Source organism: Anguilla anguilla, chromosome 9 (assembly GCF_013347855.1).
Source record: "Anguilla anguilla isolate fAngAng1 chromosome 9, fAngAng1.pri, whole genome shotgun sequence".
Taxonomy (NCBI): Eukaryota; Metazoa; Chordata; class Actinopteri; order Anguilliformes; family Anguillidae; genus Anguilla; species Anguilla anguilla.
Window position 1 is genome coordinate 52,820,415 of NC_049209.1, and position 20,295 is coordinate 52,840,709.

A 20,295-nucleotide genomic window follows, 5' to 3' on the forward strand; every position below is an offset into this window, starting at 1 on the left:
AAAACCTAAATACTAATTAACTAGTTGCAGTACTGACAAAATTTACGTGATCTGTGTTAAACATGCGCAGTTATCAATTTTTTCAGAATACTTTCTGGAAGTTAGACGCTTTTGTCTACCATTCTCCAGTTAGACTGGCAGGTGAAATCGTGAAACGGTGTACATCTGGTTAATGAAAAACAACCATTTGAAGACAATAGAGTCAAGAATTTAATGAAAATGTACTTTTTCAATTAAATTTAAAAATTTAAATAGAAAAGGTATGGCGTGTCAAACAACAAAGTAAAAGAACCTTAATTGGTTGGTTCGTTCAAATATGTACTCAAAATATGTGTTATATATATAAAATATATCTACTCAAAATATAAATTTCAAACTAGAAAGCTATGATGTTACGGTCCTAAACTTGTTTTGACCCACTTATGGTTGGCACAGAATGTGACTGCATCTCCGTTTCTGATTTGCAGGGATCCACAAGCATCCCTACAGACAATTTTGAGTCGCCAATTAACCATCTGCATGTGTTTGGACTGTGGGATGAAACCAGAGTACCCAGAGGCATCCTACGCGGACACAGGGAGAACATGCAAACTCCACACAGAAAGGCCCAGGTCGAGATTCGAACCCACAACCACCCTGAGAGAGTTACTGTCAGCTGGAATCACAGCATATCATCGTGCATCAGCGACCCCCTGGTGGTCGATTCTGCACCTACAGGCCCGCACCTGAAGACTCTAACAAGAACTTTACAAATTTTGGCATATCTTGCTCGTAGTTTAGTTGCGTTAACCCTCGTTCGTCGGGTTTTTCTAATGTATAAAGCAGGTAAAAAAAAACTGCTTAATGAGAATAAAATATATTTTTCAATAAACAAAAACGAATTCTTTTAGCTTGTAAGTTTGTACTCACCCCGGGCTTTAATTATGCGTGTGTCACTAGTCCAGCTCATTTGTTTAGGTGCTTTAAGCCCCCTCGAGCAGTTTCGTTGTTTAAGCGTTTTAGAGTGCCCCCAGTTTCTGTCGTTCTGTCCTGTTAGGGGCACCGTAGGTTTCCCGGACCTTTTAGGCGGAGCTAGTAGCCTAGTCCGCCCAAATTCCATCTGTTTGGGAATAAAACCACTGGAAAGATCACAGAAAAAGATGAAATGTTTATTCGTTAGTGGTTCTGCTGACGAGGGAAGGAGATTTGATCTAAATTCAACGAGAAGCATTTTTGCTCTGCGGAAATCACACGTAGCCAGAAAACCGTTAGTTTCAGATAGACAGCTGGCAGGCTTGCGGGTCGGCAAACCCCTTTGTCACTTTTCCCAAACTCGCTGTGCCGTTTGATTTAGAAGCAAGAGAAGGGTCCAGATTTAGATCGTTTGGTCCGGACTCCCACTGAAACTATGGCTGGCTCAGAGGTAAGACGAGATGCTGCTTTGAAGTAAGGAATTGCACGTTTATTTTACTATTTTATTTTACTAACCCAACATGGTAGGCTATGTTTCAGTCTCGTTCATTTTATAATGAACTCGCACGGAATTAGTGATATTTGCTTGCGGCACGTTGCCTGCCGTTAGTGAGTGCATTTAAACTTGCGATTCTAGATTGTCATTCATTTATATAGAATGCTTGTTAAAACCTGTTGTCTTTCTCTTACAGGGAAACAAATTATGGGGTGGAAGGTTTGTCGGGGATACTGACCCCATTATGGAAAAGTTTAACGCTTCGATCGCTTTCGACCGAAGAATGTGGAACGCCGACATTCAAGGCAGTAAAGCTTACGTGAAGGCGCTGGAAAGAGCCGAGCTCGTCAGCGAAAGAGAGATGGAGGATATTTTGCAGGGACTCGACAAGGTGAGTGCTCTCAAAAGTAAAGACCACTATACATCGCACGAGTTTCAGTATTATGTCATTTACCGTGATTGTTCTTGCTTTCACGCGCAACGAAACTATAACCACATTTAAACTGTCATATTCTGTGTATTGTCGAATTTAGCGAAATGACCTGAAATTAGATTTTGAGTAGCTGCTGTCCCTTTAAAGTTTTTTTTTTTTTTTTTTTTTTAATTCGGCATTTTCAAGGACCATGCTTACGTTGTGACAAAATGACAACTTCCATAGCTCAGGTAACCTATTATATTTTCTCAGTCATATTCCGGGCCGCGTCCAAGGTGTATATAACTTGCATACCCGGCATGTGCGCCGATTCGGACACGCCCTCACTCGTCACCGAGGGACCGCTAGAATTCCGCGAAAACGCTGGAACTGCTGCGGCAGTTTCACGCGCTACTATGAACAATGGGACATGCTCCGTCACGTGACAGCGGTGCGGGGGAGCCTGAACCCGTTGTTCTCCTTGCTGTATATTCTGTTATGTTGTGCAGATGTTGTTGCCTGTCGCAAGTTTTCTGTGATATAAATGAATAAAACTACCAGTCTTTCTATTCATGATCTCAATGCATTTCAAAGCGATAAATCATTCACCAGGTGCTGAACTCTGTTACTGTGGCACTACTTGCTGTCTGGATTCTTTGCCGTCAGAAATTTACTTGGTCAGTTATTTACGTCTGGCAGATGGCATCACAGCCAATCACGGTTTGCTTATGACAGGACGAAATCTGGGAGCCTCAGAGTCACAACAGCTCAGTGACCCCCCTGTGACCTGTGACCTGTGACCTGACAGAACGGTGAACGGGTTTTTGCGTTTGGTTTGGGGCGTGGCAGAAGGGTGACTGGGTTTTTGGGTTTGGGTTGGGGGGGGTGTGGCAGAATGGTTACAAGGTTTTTGGGTTTGGGTTGGGGGGGGTGTGGCAGAATGGTGACAGGGTTTTTGGGTTTGGGTTGGGGGGGGGGGGGGGGGGGGGGTGTGGCAGAATGGTGACCGGGTTTCTGGGGTTTGGGGGCGTGGCAGAACGATGACCGGGTTTTTGGGTTTGGTTTGGGGGGGGTGTGGCAGAATGGTGACAGGGTTTTTGGGTTTGGGTTGGGGGGGGTGTGGCAGAATGGTGACCGGGTTTCTGGGTTTGGGTTGGGGGGGGGTGTGGCAGAATGGTGACAGGGTTTTTGGGTTTGGGTTGGAGATGGTGTGGCAGAATGGTGACAGGGTTTTTGGGTTTGGGTTGGGGGGGGGGGTTGTGGCAGAATGGTGACCGGGTTTCTGGGGTTTGGGGGCGTGGCAGAACGATGACCGGGTTTTTGGGTTTGGTTTGGGGGGGGGTGTGGCAGAATGGTGACAGGGTTTTTGGGTTTGGGTTGGGGGGGGTGTGGCAGAATGGTGACTGGGTTTTTGGGTTTGGGTTGGGGGGGGTGTGGCAGAATGGTGACAGGGTTTTTGGGTTTGGGTTGGAGATGGTGTGGCAGAATGGTGACAGGGTTTTTGGGTTTGGGTTGGGGGGGGGGTGTGGCAGAATGGTGACCGGGTTTCTGGGGTTTGGGGGCGTGGCAGAACGATGACCGGGTTTTTGGGTTTGGTTTGGGGTGTTGACAGGTGTCGGAGGAGTGGGCCAAGGGCACGTTTGAGGTCAAACCCGCGGATGAGGACATTCACTCAGCCAACGAGCGCAGACTGAAGGTGAGGGCCCTTCGCTTCAGTCCATGCTCCAGGTTCAGGGGGGTTTCCGGGTCTTACTCAGAGAGGTTATCTTGCTAACTCCGTGAACCTGCTTCCTGCAACAGACCCCAGGCCTGTATGGCCAACTTTACTGTGTTCAGTCAACCACAGTCTCTGGCATACCCATCAGATATAGTTGTCCTCCATCTTGGAGGCTTTAGATGAACTTCTACATTAAACAGGCTTGAGATACAGATGTGGTTTTAGTGTGAAGCTGATTGGCTCTCTCTGTCCTGGCAGGAGCTGATTGGTTCAGCCGCGGGAAAGCTGCACACAGGAAGGAGCCGGAACGACCAGGTGGGCTCGTTTACCGCTGATCTTAGCGCCAGGTTGTGCTGTTTTTGAGAGAGAGAGAGAGTAACTTTTTTGCTGTGTTTTGATTGGCTGAGCAGGTGGTGACAGACATGAGGCTTTGGATGCTTGATGCAATCTCAACCCTGAAGGATGACATCATACAGCTCATCAACACCATGGTGGAGCGTTCTGCTGCGTGAGTGTACACACACTTACACACACACACACGCATACACACATACACACACGCATACACACAGGCATACACACACTCACACATACACACACACACACACACACATACACACACACACTTACACACACTTTCATACATGCATGCACTCACACACACACACTTACACACACTTTCATACATACATGCACTCACACACACACACTTACACACACTTTCATACATACATGCGCTCACACACACACACACACACACGCATACACACATACACAAACACGCGCACATACGCCCGTACACACACTTACACACACTCTCACACACACACTTACACACACTCTCATACATACATGCGCTCACACACACACACGTACACAAACACACGCACACACTCAAGAGCACATGCAGATACACAAGCACACCACATACACACCATACACACTCATGCTTATATTTTCAAACAACCAATAAGATTAAGCATTGAGAGTTGTGAGTTGGAGTTAAGTGTAAGTGAGCGCGTGTGCGCGTGTGTGTGTGTGTGTGTGTGTGTGTGTGTGTGTGTGTGTGTGTGTGTGTGTGTGTGTGTGTGTGTGTGTGTTTGCAGGGTGAAAGTGGGCGGGGCTTCTCTGTTCTCATGTTTAAGTGTACTGGTGTCTCGCCCCCCAGGGAGATCGACGTCCTGTTTCCTGGTTACACCCACATGCAGAGGGCCCAGCCAATCAGGTGGAGCCACTGGATCCTAAGGTTGGTATTATCTGTTGATAGTTTAACCGTACTGTTCGATCTGGTGAGAGGTATAACTGCACCGTTAGATCTGGTGAGAGGTATAACTGCACTGTTTGATCTGGTGAGAGGTATAACTGCACTGTGAGATCTGGTGAGAGGTATAACTGCACTGTGAGATCTGGTGAGAGGTATAACTGCACGGTTAGATCTGGTGAGAGGTATAACAGCACTGTGAGATCTGGTGAGAGGTATAACTGCACTGTGAGATCTGGTGAGAGGTATAACTGCACTGTGAGATCTGGTGAGAGGTATAACAGCACTGTGAGATCTGGTGAGGTATAACTGCACTGTGAGATCTGGTGAGAGGTGTAACTGCACTGTGAGATCTGGTGAGAGGTGTAACTGCACTGTGAGATCTGGTGAGAGGTGTAACTGCACTGTGAGGTCTGGTGAGAGGTATAACTGCACTGTGAGGTCTGGTGAGAGGTATAACTGCACTGTGAGGTCTGGTGAGAGGTATAACTGCACTGTGAGGTCTGGTGAGAGGTATAACTGCACTGTGAGGTCTGGTGAGAGGTATAACTGCACTGTGAGATCTGGTGAGAGGTGTAACTGCACTGTGAGGTCTGGTGAGAGGTATAACTGCACTGTGAGGTCTGGTGAGAGGTATAACTGCACTGTGAGGTCTGGTGAGAGGTATAACTGCACTGTGAGGTCTGGTGAGAGGTATAACTGCACTGTGAGGTCTGGTGAGAGGTATAACTGCACTGTGAGGTCTGGTGAGAGGTATAACTGCACTGTGAGATCTGGTGAGAGGTGTAACTGCACTGTGAGATCTGGTGAGAGGTGTAACTGCACTGTGAGGTCTGGTGAGAGGTGTAACTGCACTGTGAGGTCTGGTGAGAGGTATAACTGCACTGTGAGGTCTGGTGAGAGGTATAACTGCACTGTGAGATCTGCTGACCTGCGGTCCTTTTCTGGTTCGTCTCAGTCACGCGGTTCCCCTGACCAGAGACACTGAGAAACTGGAGGAGATTCGGAGACGGGTGAACGTCCTGCCCCTGGGAAGGTACCACAACCCCCCCCCAATATCATCCATCCCACCCACCCCAACCCACTCTCTCAGACTGAAGCCACACATCCTCCGACGAGAAGCGATTTTTCGCATCCGCAAGGCATGCTGGGATAGCTGGCGATGCGAGGCAAGCGGGCGGAGCGACGGGGAACACGGTGCGATAACCAATCAGATTAGAGTCGACGTGTGAACTGTCTCCAGTTTTTAAATTTTATTTCCCCATTCTACATAGTTATATTAAGGAGGACTCGTTAATTATTGCTGTGTGGGGATTTCCAGAATATACGATTGATCGATATACATTTAAGGAGCACTGTTTTAAATGTGGAAACCGCGCCCACAAACAGGTGGCCGACTGTCGGAGGCGAGAGCAGCGGCAGGCGATCTCGTTGGAGGGTGTTGTGGCTTGAGGGTCACAGTCCGCTATAATCGGTAAATGAGTGACATGGAAATCGCTAATTATTGTGGAGCTCGTTAGGCAGTATGACAGTGAGAAACTGAGTGTGGTTTATATTCACTATTGTTTTTTTTTTTTCTTGTGTGTGTGTGTGTGTGTGTGTGTGTGTGTGTGTGTGTGTGTGTGTGTGTGTGTGTGTGTGTACACGTACCAGTGGAGCTATTGCTGGGAACCCATTCGGAATCGACCGCGAGTTCCTCCGTGCAGGTGTGTGCTGTGATAGGGCAGCGTAGCAGCGGTGGCATGTAAAGCTGACGCGTGATTGGTGGAGAGGGCTGTGATTGATGCGTGATTGGTGGAGAGGGCTGTGATTGACGTGTGATTGGTGGAGGAGGCTGTGATTGACGCATGATTGGTGGAGAAGGCTGTGATTGACGCGTGATTGGTGGAGAGGGCTGTGATTGACGTGTGATTGGTGCTTTTGGATGGTAACTCCCTGTTCCTCGTGTCCTCCAGAGCTCAGTTTCGATGCGGTCAGCATAAACAGCATGGATGCAACGGGACAGAGAGACTTTGTAGGTATGTCCGCCCGGAGGGTGCTGATCTCAGTGGGCTCTTCTAAATCTCCCCATACAAATTATTAATAAAGCCATGGAGATGTGGCAGAACAAGCAGTGTGTGTGTGTGTGTGTGTGTGTGTGTGTTCCTGCAGTGGAGTTCCTGTTCTGGGGTTCTCTGTGTCTCACTCACCTCAGTAAGATGGCGGAAGACCTGCTCCTGTACAGCACCAAGGAGTTCTCCTTCGTCACGCTCTCCGACGCATACAGGTGAGCCGCCCGCCCCGCCCAAACACAGGTCACCTGACTGGGCTGATGCTGTCCATTACTGTAGAGACTGTGTTGTTGTTGGTTACGGTCGTGACTGTGTTGTTGCTGTTGGTTACGGTCGTGACTGTGTTGTTGCTGTTGGTTACGGTAGCGACTGTGTTGTTATTGGTTACGGTAGTGACTGTGTTGTTATTGGTTACGGTAGCGACTGTGTTGTTGCTGTTGGTTACGGTAGCGACTGTGTTGTTGTTGGTTACGGTTGTAACAGTGTTGTTGGTTACGGTAGTGACTGTGTTGTTGCTGTTGGTAACGGTAGCGGCTGTGTTGTTATTGGTTACGGTAGTGACTGTGTTGTTGGTGTTGGTTACGGTAGTGACTGTGTTGTTATTGGTTACGGTAGCGACTGTGTTGTTGTTGGTTACGGTTGTAACAGTGTTGTTGGTTACGGTAGTGACTGTGTTGTTGCTGTTGGTAACGGTAGCGGCTGTGTTGTTATTGGTTACGGTAGTGACTGTGTTGTTGGTGTTGGTTACGGTAGTGACTGTGTTGTTATTGGTTATGGTAGTGACTGTAGTTTGTTACGGTAGTGACTGTGTTGTTATTGGTTACGGTAGTGACTGTGTTGTTATTGGTTACGGTAGTGATTGTAGTTTGTTACGGTAGTGACTGTGTTGTTGCTGTTGGTTACGGTAGTGACTGTGTTGTTGCTGTTGGTTACGGTAGCGACTGTGTTGTTGTTTTTAACAGCACCGGCAGCAGTTTGATGCCTCAGAAGAAGAACGGTGACAGTCTGGAGCTGATCCGCAGCAAAGCGGGCCGGGTGTTCGGGAGGGTAAGACGGTGTAAACTAAAACATTCTTCCTGCATTAATATGTCTTTACTGTAATGACGGTTCTCTCTGTCTGTCTGATCCAGTGCGCAGGGTTTCTGATGACACTGAAAGGACTCCCCAGCACCTATAACAAAGACTTACAGGTAATCTACGTGTGAGCTGTGCTCTGTAACTCTACCTGTGTGAGCTGTACACTGTGACTCTACCTGTGTGAGCTGTGCACTGTAACTCTACCTGTGTGAGCTAGCTGTGCTTCGTAACTCTACCTGTGTGAGCTAGCTGTGCTTCGTAACTCTACCTGTGTGAGCTAGCTGTGTGCTGTAACTACCTGTGCGAGTTGTACGTTGTAACTCTACCTGTGTGCTGTGATTCTACCTGTGTGCTGTAACTCCACCTGCGCAAGTTGTACGTTGTAACTCTACCTGTGTGCTGTGACTCTACCTGTGTGAGCTAGCTGTATGCTGTGACTCTACCTGTGTGCTGAGCTGCTCTCTTAGCAGGAGTGGCAGGGCAGTGACTCTCTCCTCTCTTGGCAGGAGGATAAGGAGGCCATGTTCGACTGCTACGACACCATGCACTCCGTCCTGCAGGTGACCACTGGGGTCATGTCCACTCTCAAGGTGAGGTGAGGGGGGGGGGGGTCGTGTACCTGGCAACCCACAGGACCCCTCCCTGAAAGGAACATTGTGTGTATTTCTGCAGTGATATAAACAGTTAATCTCAACTAACAGCTGACACCACGGTGGTACTGTCAGACCCCTGCCTGACTTACATCCCACTTCCTGTTTCCTGCTTCCTGTTTCCTGTTTAGATCAACCCCAGTGTCATGCAGGCGGCTCTCAGCCCAGACATGCTGGCCACCGATCTGGCCTATTACCTCGTGCGGAAGGGGGTGAGTGTCACCTGATCTCCAGCCGTCCAATCGGAGCACTGATTCCCCAGTGTGGGCCCGTCCTCACAGCTTGCATCTCCATAAAGGGCACAAGACAAAGAAAAAACTATATTACAAAAAAGTCAAAGGGGGGGGGGGGGGGGGGTTTGACATGTGGGTGTGGTTATTGAGTGGGTGGGGCATGTGGGTGTGGTTGAGTGGGTGGGGCAGGTGGGTGTGGTTATTCAGTGGGCGTGGCAGGTGGGTGTGGTTATTGGATGGGCGGGGCATGTGGGTGTGGTTATTGAGTGGGCGGGGCATGTGGGTGTGGTTATTGAATGGGCGGGGCAGGTGGGTGTGGTTATTGAATGGGCGGGGCATGTGGGTGTGGTCTCTCGGCGCAGGTTCCATTTCGGGAGGCACACGGCTGCTCTGGGAAAGCCGTGTTTCTGGCCGAATCCAAGAACGTCTCCCTGAACCAGCTGAGCCTGGAGGACCTGCACACAGCCAGGTACAGTATACACACACACACACACACACACACACACACACCTGCACACAGCCAGGTACAGTATACACACACACACACACACACACACACACCTGCACACAGCCAGGTACAGTATACACACACACACACACACACACACACACCTGCACGCAGCCAGGTACAGTATACACACACACACACACACACACACACACCTACACGCAGCCAGGTACAGTATACACACACACACACACACACACACACACCTGCACGCAGCCAGGTACAGTATATACACACACACACACACACACACACACACAGCCAGGTACAGTATACACACACACACACACCTACACGCAGCCAGGTACAGTACACACACACACACACACACCTACACGCAGCCAGGTACAGTATACACACACACACACACACACACCTACACGCAGCCAGGTACAGTATACACACACACACACACACACACACCTACACACAGCCAGGTACAGTATACACACACACACACCTCCATACAGCCAGGTCTGAGTACAGCACACACACACACACACACACACACACACACACACACACTCACGCCTGTTCTCTCTCTCTCGTACCTGCAGCCCGCTGTTTGCTGATGACGTGTCTGCGGTGTGGGACTACACCAGCAGTGTGGAGCAGTACAGCGCCCCCGGTGGCACAGCCAAGAGCAGCGTCTCAGCGCAGATCCAGCACATTCGCAGCTGGCTCACAAAGCACAGGCAATGAGCCTGAGGCCCCCTGTAACCCCCCCCTCACCCCCCATTACCCTGTGCTGGACAAGATCTGGGGGGGGGCGGGGCGTTAGAATATATGCTTGGGGGGAGGGAGAGTTGGTTGGGGGTGTTTTTGATCGGTTTCTAATGATTTCATTGGCTGATCGAGGGGAAAAGGTGTTTTCTCTGTGTAAAATGTGCAATGCATGCCAAGATATGAAATATTATTTCGCGTGTGCCTTGTCTGTACCTTGAAGCTTTCAGCCGCTGAGATCTCAAATCATAATGAGCTCCTGTGTTACTGCAGTGCCACCTGCTGCTTCAGAGAGGGTACTGCGCTCACACTGAAACCAACCCTGAAACGGTGACTTGATTTCTTTGTACAGGTCTGGCAGTGTAGTGCAGTGTAGTGTAGTGTCGACCAATCAGAGGGGAGAAAACTCCAGTTGGTGAAGACTGGTAACCTATAAACACCTGGAAGGCCTAAAATAATCCAATACGGTGTTCCTGTGCAAGTAGACAGGGGGTGCTGTTGCAGCAGTAACATGTGGAACACTGGCTAACTTGCGACTCTGCAGGACCAGGGTTGAGGACCACAGAAGATGTACACCTGGGGTGCACTAATTTTTTCAACAATGACCCAAATATATCAGTCTATGCTTTTTGCTACTCAAGCTGATGTCATTTTCATTAATAACAATTAGCCTACTTGATAATTAATTGTTAAACTGCTGACAGTAGCCATATTTTTAGTACCTAAAAGCTAAATATAAGGAGAAAGTTTCTGAAATTAGAGTGGCAGTTAACCCCAGAAAGCACAGTGAAGTTAACAGAATTTAAGGCTGTATCAATGAAGTGCAAGGCTACCAGACAGGTAACCGAAGGAAACACATTTATTCTCATTAACGTTAAAGTCCTTGTCAGTGAGTCTCTTTTTAATGGGCGGTATCAGCCACTTGTCCAGTTTCCAGTGGTACACTTTAAACAAATTTCCAATGCTAATATTTCTGTATATTGCTAATATTTCAACACGGCCATTATTTCAATAATCTTACAGATTTTTTTTGATGTCAAAAGCACAAAACGACTGGATCGGCACTCTCCTGCACTGTAAAAGTGAAAAAGTTGAGAACTCAAAATTCAAGGAAATTCTGTAAGTTTTGAGCTTAATTTAGATTTTCAAGTTATTATGCCAGCTTGATTGATTGATGTTATTTCGTTCAGAAAACTTAAAATTTCATTGTTAGAAAAACTTAAAGTTGAGTTTTCCTAACAATTAAATGCTCATTTTCTGAAGTAATGAATGACAATTGGTATAACTTGAACTCAGAATTTTAACTTCAGCACAAAACAAAAAAAAATATTTTTAAAGCATGGAATGCCGTAGGAATGATGTCAACATTAAAGCTGCATCTACGTGATCACAGGAAATACACTATCAAACGCAAACAATAAAAATGTGTTTTAACTGGTTTTATTTTTTCCATTCAGCATTCATTTGTACAAACACAGAATAACATTTGATGAATTCTAACACCTTTTTTCCCACACAGGCCCAACTGCATTGCAGTGTTGCTGTAAGCTACTCGATAGCACAACCAAATAGATAATCCCCGTGACTTTAGCACCTCTGGCCTAAACCTGCTAACCATGCAAGAGCGTCAAGGACAATTATTGCAAGCATTTTGGTGCAGTAGGAACCAACGTGGGTCTCCTCTCTCCCCATTTCCATCGAGAGCACTGGGAGAATGCTGCGTTTGCCGTAAATCCAGGGTTGCTCATAATGATTTCACAACCCAAGAGATACTTTTGGTCATTTAGTGTATCTGGACGCCCCTTGGTCTGGGTTTTTCATGGTTTGGGCTAAGCCCCTTAGCTCCAGTGAAGGCAAATCTTAATGCAATGACAGTTTAGACTATTCCGTGCTTCCAACCTTGGGGCAACAGTTTGGGGAGATGTTGGATGTCAGGTGTCCACATACATTTGGCCATATAGTGTACCTTCCACGGCCCAAACTTGATCTACACAGCAGTTATCCTTAAGATTTGAAAAGTATTGAGTTTTACCCATCTGATCAAAAAAAAATGCATGTTCTCTCAAACTTTTAACAATCTGTCATTTAATCGACAACACAGGCAGGCAATGAGCTGAAATTCAGTTCAGCTAGTTGCAGAGTTCCTATAATGTTCCTTGAGGATTTTAAATTAACTGAATTTCAGTTAATTTCCTGAATTGAGCTTAATATTAACTAAATAGTCTTTCATGAATATATAAATGTGATGTGTAAATTGGGGGTGACTGTACAAATGTTCCCCCCCACCCCACTGGTGCATGTAGATGTGTGTCTGAGTGTGTGCATGTAGGTGTGTGTGTGCGTCTTAGTGTGTGAGTGTGTGTGTGCACGTGAGTGCGCATTTGGGGTTCAGCTTTTAGAGCAGCCTGCGTTTCCACTCCTGACCTGAAGGTGGTGCTGTTTCCTCAGGGTCAGTGGGAATTCCAGCGCAGGCCCAGCGCCGCTAGCGCGCACAGCCACACAGCGAGCGTGCTGGGCAGAACCGGGCCCGCCGCGGACCAGAGCACAGAGCGGCCGTTCAGGTGCTGCACAGGCCGAAAGATGTCCGTCATGGGCTTCCCCGTCCCGAACCTCAGCTCGCGGCTCACTTGCAGCAGCTAGGGGGCGACAGAGAGAAATGGTCTCACTATTTTTTCTCCAAATAGCTTAGCCCAGGGATTGTCTCAAACTGCGGTCCAGGAGGGCCGCAGTACCTTCAGGTTGTTTTCGTTGCTCTTCCACCAGCAGCCAGTTTCAGACCCAAGAACCCGGGCGAATCGAGTTACCTGTAGGGGACGGGGGACGGGGGACGGGGGACGGGGGACGGGGGACGGGGGACGGGGGGGGCCTACCTGTCTGCGGCTGACAGGTATGGTCCTGGGGACGGGACGGGGGGGGGCCTACCTGTCTGCGGCTGACAGGTATGGTCCTGTGGAACAGGGTCCAGACGACGACCTGCTGGCAGCCGGGCGTGGTCATGGACCCCGCGTAGCGGTAATACCCGCGCAGCTCCTCGGTGGCCGGCAGGAGGTCCCCCAGGCGCACGGCCTTGGCGGTGGAGCTGTTCCCTGTGGGAGGGCGGGGGGCAGGGGAGTGGGGAGGGGGGCAGGTTACCCAAACGCACGGCCCTGGCGGTGGAACTGCTGATGGAAGCGAGGAGAGAGCTGGGTCTGAAAGTCTAGGAGTCGCCCTGCTGCTGCTACAGTTGGCTGCTGTACTGTGTCACTAAATCAGCCAGCTGTACAAAATGAGCCAGCAACCCCCCCTGCCCCCCTCCTGCACCCCCACCCCCACCCCTGCCCCCAAGGCATTACAAGCTTAGCACAACTGAGCGGACTGCGCAGTCCTTCAGATCTTGTGTATTTATTGTTTTTGTTTTTTTGGTGCTTGCCCTGCAATTAGTCAAGTGGAAATAAAAATTATTTTACACACTTAGCACTCTTTAAAAAGGACATGGGGTGGCATGCTTGTACACGGTGTAACATTACAGATACACACATGCAAACACACATACAGCTGCACAAACCCCATACGCACACGCACACACACACGTACACGCACACACACACACTCTGTTCCTTATGTAACAGACCGAGACTCTCACCAGCGTAGCGAACCCTCCCCAGGGCATCAGCGATCACATTAAAGTGGATGTTATCCTGAGCAGATTCCTGTGAGAATAAGCACATTTTATTAATGAGGCAGACGCCTTAAAGAGTACATGGGGCACACTATTAGTTTTCTAATTACCGAAATATATAAAGCACTCTCATGTGTGGCATTTAGCACACACTGTCACGCAGAACCACCTTGGACAGCTTGCAGTTGTTGGATACAGTTAATTTGTACATACACTATATGACCAAAAGTATCTGGACGCCCCTTGGTCTGGGGCTGTTTTTCATGGTTTGGGCTCGGCCCCTTAGTTCCAGTGATGGTAAATCTTAATGCTACAGCATACAATCACATTCTGGACTATTCTGTGCTTCCCCAGCAGTTTGGGGAAGGCCCTTTCCTGTTTTTTCTGGCTAAATGGAAGCAAATGCTCGCCTCGAAGCAATGCTCCAATATCTAGTCCAAAGCCCAGAAGAGCGGAGGTTATAGCAGCGAAGGGTGGGCCAACTCCATATTAATGCCCATAATTTTGGATGAGATGTTGGAGGTCAGGAGTCCACATGCTTTTGGCCGTGTCGTGTATTCTCGCGGAAGCAGCTCAGGTGAAATTTCGGACTCTTCCTCACCTCGAAGAAGAAGGCGAGCAGAGCGACGGCCGACGTGTCGTTTTTTGCTTCTGACAACGAGCTGTACTGCTCTTTAATGTGAACAATGTGGAGCTACAAAGAGAGAGAGAGAGGGAGAGAGAGAGACAGACAGACAGAGAGACAGACAGACAGACAGAGCGAGACGTAGGTGGAGAAAGATGGAGAGAGAAAGAGGGGGGAGATAGATGGAGAAACTGAGATCTTGGGATTTTTCTCCTTTTTTTCCCTCTTTATTTATTTATTTATTTATTTTATTTAACCTTTATTTACCCAGGGTAGGTTCGCTGAGCGTGCTCAGGGGTGCTCTTTTGCAGGAACGCCCTGCTTCACACTCATTAACACTTACCTGTATTTGTACAGGTAGGCTGACCGAGCGCACTTGCTCATTTACAGCAACACCCTGTTGACCCCCCCCAACCCCCCCCCCCTCGACCGTGGGACGCACCTCCATGGGGAACCTCTCCCCGTCCAGCGTGTGCTCGGACCCGGGGCCAGCGTCCGTGCCCCAGTGCAGGTGGAACTGCTGGGCCTTGTAGGTGCCCGTCAGGTTACCCCCCGAAACTCGCAGGGAGTGGGGCAGGGTGAAGTGTGCTGCCGGGGAGGAACAGCCACACCCTTACGCTCCAAAATTACCACACCGCTAACTCCCCCTTATCATTAATTACCCTCAAAATTACCACACCGCTAACTCCCCCTTATCATTAATTACCCTCAAAATTACCACACCGCTAACTCCCCCTTATCATTAATTACCCTCATCATGAACTTCCCCGCCCCAACGATTACCCGCCTCGTTAACTTCCCCTTACCATTAATTACCCTCAAAAGTACCACATCGCTAACTCCCCCTTATCATTAATTACCCTCAAAAGTACCACATCGCTAACTCCCCCTTATCATTAATTACCCTCAAAATGACCACACCGCTAACTCCCCCTTATCATTAATTACCCTCAAATTACCACATCGCTAACTCCCCCTTACCATTAATTACCCTCAAAATTACCACACCGCTAACTCCCCCTTACCATTAATTACCCTCAAAAGTACCACATCGCTAACTCCCCCTTACCGTTAATTACCCTCAAAATTACCACATCGCTAACTCCCCCTTATCATTAATTACCCTCAAAATTACCACAACGCTAACTCCCCCTTATCATTAATTACCCTCAAAAGTACCACATCGCTAACTCCCCCTTATCATTAATTACCCTTATAATGACCCTCATCATGAATGACCCTTATAATGACCCTCATCATAAATGACCCATATAATGACCCTCATCATAAATGACCCTTATAATGACCCTCATCATTAATGACCCTTATAATGACCCTCATCATAAATGACCCTTATAATGACCATCATCATTAATTACCCTTATAATGACCCTCATCATAAATGACCCTTATAATGACCCTCATCATAAATGACCCTTATAATGACCCTCATCATAAATGACCCTTATAATGACCCTCATCATAAATTACTCTTACAAATACCTGTTCTTACAACACCTGCTAATGACAACCCTTTACCATCATCGTGCTCCAAGCTACTACCAATATTACGCTATAATTAATAGCTAATGATTAATAGCGTTTAGCATACTCTGCTATCCTGGCCAACTTATAAATGATATTGATGCATACAGTGCTCCTAGACACCAATACGGGCCAGCATTATAAGCACAGGTGCAGGCTCACCTGAGCGGCCCACGTTCTCCACTTCGATGTCGTGGGCGTCATGGTAACCCTCTAGGTGGAGGGGGGTCAGGGTGGGGTCTCGCCGGATCTTGCTGGTGACGATGTTGATGGGAGATTGCCTGTCCCCACCACAGTGGGGATACAGGGTGTGCCATTCGTCAGGAGCTGAAGGGGGCGGGAACAGCACTGTGGTATCGCCCAATCAGGGACTGTGCTGACCCCTCTGACATATCGTGTTTTTTGTAATTTTTTTTTTCTTTTTTCAAAATTCTAAGTCAGACTGAAAACTGCAAACAGCTCTACAGATGAATATGTAATGCAATAAACAGGATGTGAGTGCTAATAAACCAGATGAGAGTTCTAATAAGCAAGATGTGAATATCATAAACAGTATTCTAATTTTAATATTCTAATAAGATGTGGGTGCTAATAAACAGGATGTGGGTGCTAATAAACAGGATGTGATTGTAATAAACAGGATGTGGGTGCTAATAAACAGGATGTGGGTGCTAATATACAGGATGTGAGTGCTAATAAACAGGATGTGAGTGTAATACACAGGATGTGAGTGCTAATAAACAGGATGTGTGTGCTAATAAACAGGATGTGGGTGCTAATAAACAGGATGTGATTGCTAATAAACAGGATGTGTGTGCTAATAAACAGGATGTGGGTGCTAATAAACAGGATGTGAGTGCTAATATATCGCAGTAAGGAGAGGGTTACCTTTGCAGACTTCATTGCAGGTGTACTGGCCCTGATAGCACCACTGGGCTGAAACAGAAGAGTTAAAATGGATCAGAACACAACACAACAGGTCTCTGTCTTGACCTGCACACTGGCCAAGCCTCTGTGGTGTTGTTCACTTTACACATCCCAAAGTGACTTTTTTTCAAATTAGCAACTTATTTTTGTAACAAAGACATTTCAAAAAGAGTTATTTCCTGCATGGCATAGATTGTTAATGCACATGTTTAAAAATGTTACTATTCTTAAAATGTAAATAAAATACACATATGTAATTGCTATAAAGGGAAGTTGTTTTGTAAATACAGTGCATGAATACATGTCCAGGTGTGATACTCAAAAACTGCTTTGTGATTCATTTTGTGACTGTGCACATACAGTATGCTGATGTCATGCAATGAAGGTATTATCCCAATACAGAAACTCATTTCACCTGCAGCGGAGTGTCATCCCGTGTCACCTAGCAACAAGTCAACCAATGGCCTGCTGCCAGCCCTCAGCACGTCCAGTCACAGGCTCCAAACCCACAAACAAGCCAGTAATTACAGCTGCCACCTTGCACCCAGCTGGGCTTTAGTCTGTGGTCCACATTTTACCCTTTTTATCACTTGAGTTTTTTTTTTTTTCTTTGTTGTTGTCGTTTTTGCTTCTGTGCTGGTCCATTAACCGCACTGACGTTTCCTCTCCGTCAGCGAGCGTTCCACCTGACCCCCCCTCTGTCGAGGTGGGGGGACCTCGTCCCTCAAGGGTGAGTGATCGTGTTTGCTAACGCGTTCCCAAGGACCTGCTTATAAGTCATGTGACCTCGCCTGTCCATCTCACAGCCTCACAGAACTAAAAACCCAACCAGGTCGACGTTCTGATGCGAGAGAAGTCCGCTCAACCTCCTTCTGCTTCGCCAACAGACACAACGGGCTGCTTCATTCCAACGCATTGTGACCTCATACAAGCCATCTCAACCGCTGAACTATGACATCACAATGCCGGATAAAAGGGCAGATTCCCTGTCCAGACATGAAAGCCACGCCCTCAAAATTACATCCGTGTCACAGAGTTAGCTCTGACCAACGGAGATCCAGGGTTGATCCCCAACCACACGAGACAAAAATCTGAGTAATATGTTCACTAACCTCCAACTGCACACACACTGCTGAGGTTCCACACATATTCAATCAAGTTTCTGCTGGAATGAATTCAGGGTTAACCAGTAACCGAATAATGACTGTTTAATGCAGTTAATGGAGTCGTATGGACTAAACCTCTCCAATACGTGCCACACACTGGCAATCAATCAATCATTAATTTGACTTGCTTTGACTTTGTGCCTATTGCATATGGATATATTGAATTTTTCAAAATGGTATTTCCTGGAATAGTTTCCATTCACTTGACCAATACAATAATGAAAAAAATAAATGAACAACAATCTGAATAGCACTTGTTAATCATGGAAATTACAAAGCACATTTTTCCTGGACCTTGGATTCTTCTATTTCAGAGATGCACATCTCATGAAAATGAATGAAATTTATGAACAATATATCAGGCAGTATATAATAAAAGAGGTGAATACCAGCCCTTTCTAAAAATCCGACTTCAGCCAAACTACGAAATCATGTAATCAGCCCTGATATGACAGAAGTGTAAAGACAAAACAAATATATAATACAGGACTCTAAATCAGAAATTATCAAAATACCGACTTCCTGCCCATTAAAGTTCACTCTCTTCGCTCCTTCAATGAAGGACAGACCTTCGGAGGTGAAATGGAAGGACAGGTGTTTCCCCCTCCCATCCCTTACCCTCCCCCCCATCTCCCACCTCGCACCTCCCAGTGCTGTGTTTTCTCTTTGCAGACGCTCCACTGAGAGCGATTGCGTGCGATCCGCAGGTACAGGTGAAACAGCGGCACGCAGAACACAGGTGCGTTTGACGACCCTGAAACGCGGTCGGAACCGCCCAACTTTAACGAGGTCCGAAATTCAAAAACATGAGAAATCAGGAAAAACATTTTTTTTCTTTTTCCTTCTATTTCAGCGGGGTTTTTTTCCCAATGTGACACTAGGACTACAGGTTGGCTTTGTTTATTTATATCTGCAGGTACATAGATGTCCTCACAATAACCCCTTAACCTCGCCAATTTACCTCACCTCTAACAAGGGGCAATTAGCAGAGAAGAGTGTGTGAGAGAGAAAAAAAAGAAAACAATTACCCCTTTAGCTCACCAATTACCTCACCTCTAACAAGGGGCAATTAGCATAGGAGCGTGAGAGAGAGAAAAAAGAAAACAATTACCCCTTTAGCTCACCAATTGCCTCACCTTTAACAAGGGGTAATTAACACAAGTGCGTGAGAGAGAGAGAGAAAAAAAAAAGAAAAAAGAAATCGAGAAAGAGATGAAGAGATGGATATCTGCCGTGCTCGTCCTTTTCCGATTGTCTCCTTTTAACCACAGGGGTGGCTGGGCTGCGTCTTCAGACAGGCAGATCATATCATTCAAAATGCTTTTACTCCAAAACTATTTCATGAATGTCGAAAATAAGACAAATCCTCGGGTTAAAATCTGCAAGATTCTCCCCAAACGGGAAGGGTACACAAGTGATTGTGAAACCCTGACACAAAATGTGTCACAGGGATAGAATTCTGAGGCATAACAGCCAGGAGACAAAACAGGGATGAATAACGGTCACAGAAAAAATTTTGCATTCTACAAACAGCGATGGCCCCAGAGCCACAGGTAGCCCCTACGGCTACAGCGCATCAGCACCAGCACAGCGGGCTTAAGGACCGCGGCTTGACCCAAGCGGTGTCAGCGTGGCAGTTTGGGTCCAGCCGAGGTCTGAGTGGTCTGACTGTAACAAGTAACAGTTTGCATGAGTGCAACAGTTCTACAGTCTGGGTTTATCTACTTGAGTGTCACAGTTTTAAAGCAGAGGTTTAAAGTGTAAGCTTGAGTGTAGCAGTTTGAGTGTACCCGCGTGTGTGTTTGGCTGTTTGCGTGTAGCTGTTTAAATCCAGCCGTTTGACGCTAGAATTCTCTTACCTGTGGCGCAGGAGAGACTCCAGAGTGCCAAGGAGAGCCGGAGAGAGAAGGTCATGGTGAGACAGACAGGTGACACCTGAGCACGCAATCTCAACTGCTAACACAGTACAGGTGTGTGTCTCAGAGAAAGAGAGAGAGAGAGAGAGAGAGAGAAAGAGGTGGAGAGAGGGAGAGGAAGGGTGGGAGAGAGAGAGAGAGGATGAGAAAGAAAAAGGGAGAGGGAGGGAGAGAGAGTGAGGAGAAAGAGGGACATAGAGCAGGTGAGAAAGAGGGAGGGAGAGTACGGGAGAGAGAGCAGGTAAGAGAGAGGGAGGGTGAGAGAAGGATAAAAGAGATCATAAGAGAGAAAAAGGGAGAGGGTGGGAAAGAGAGGGAGAAAGAGAGAGGGGGAGGAAAAGAAAGAAAGCGAGAAAGAGGGCATACGAGAGGGGGAGGT

At 47.4% G+C, this 20,295-nt stretch overlaps 2 protein-coding genes across 2 annotated transcripts; one reads left to right on the top strand and one right to left on the bottom strand.

The window, feature by feature from the left end:
* Positions 1-1,031: 1,031 nt before the first annotated feature.
* On the top strand, positions 1,032-11,518 carry asl (argininosuccinate lyase). The gene is made up of 16 exons (XM_035434480.1): positions 1,032-1,402; positions 1,644-1,838; positions 3,472-3,555; positions 3,835-3,891; positions 3,987-4,084; positions 4,745-4,822; positions 5,796-5,873; positions 6,491-6,543; positions 6,793-6,855; positions 6,989-7,103; positions 7,851-7,935; positions 8,019-8,078; positions 8,472-8,555; positions 8,747-8,827; positions 9,211-9,317; positions 9,914-11,518. Exons 1-16 carry the CDS (start codon positions 1,388-1,390, stop codon positions 10,056-10,058), a joined length of 1,398 nt encoding a protein of 465 aa, XP_035290371.1. The 5' UTR covers positions 1,032-1,387; the 3' UTR covers positions 10,059-11,518.
* Positions 11,504-20,038, bottom strand: ca4c (carbonic anhydrase IV c). Its single transcript, XM_035434481.1, has 8 exons — positions 19,860-20,038; positions 16,796-16,843; positions 16,070-16,234; positions 14,805-14,950; positions 14,339-14,431; positions 13,702-13,768; positions 13,002-13,165; positions 11,504-12,715 (listed from the first exon to the last, which is right to left on the bottom strand). Exons 1-8 carry the CDS (start codon positions 19,912-19,914, stop codon positions 12,530-12,532), a joined length of 924 nt encoding a protein of 307 aa, XP_035290372.1. The 5' UTR covers positions 19,915-20,038; the 3' UTR covers positions 11,504-12,529.
* Positions 20,039-20,295: the final 257 nt, after the last annotated feature.

Bases quoted from the DNA above. Each gene is read 5' to 3' on its own strand.
- ca4c (XM_035434481.1), bottom strand. From the start codon at position 19,914: ATGACCTTCTCTCTCCGGCTCTCCTTGGCACTCTGGAGTCTCTCCTGC. The intron at 14,951-16,069 runs GTGAGCCTGCAC...CCTCCCCGGCAG, and splicing joins GGAGAACGTGGGCCGCTCAG to CACACTTCACCCTGCCCCAC. The intron at 13,166-13,701 runs GTGAGAGTCTCG...GCCCTCCCACAG, and splicing joins GGGGAGGGTTCGCTACGCTG to GGAACAGCTCCACCGCCAAG.
- asl (XM_035434480.1), top strand. The intron at 1,839-3,471 runs GTGAGTGCTCTC...GGGTGTTGACAG, and splicing joins TTTTGCAGGGACTCGACAAG to GTGTCGGAGGAGTGGGCCAA. The intron at 6,544-6,792 runs GTGTGTGCTGTG...CGTGTCCTCCAG, and splicing joins CCGCGAGTTCCTCCGTGCAG to AGCTCAGTTTCGATGCGGTC.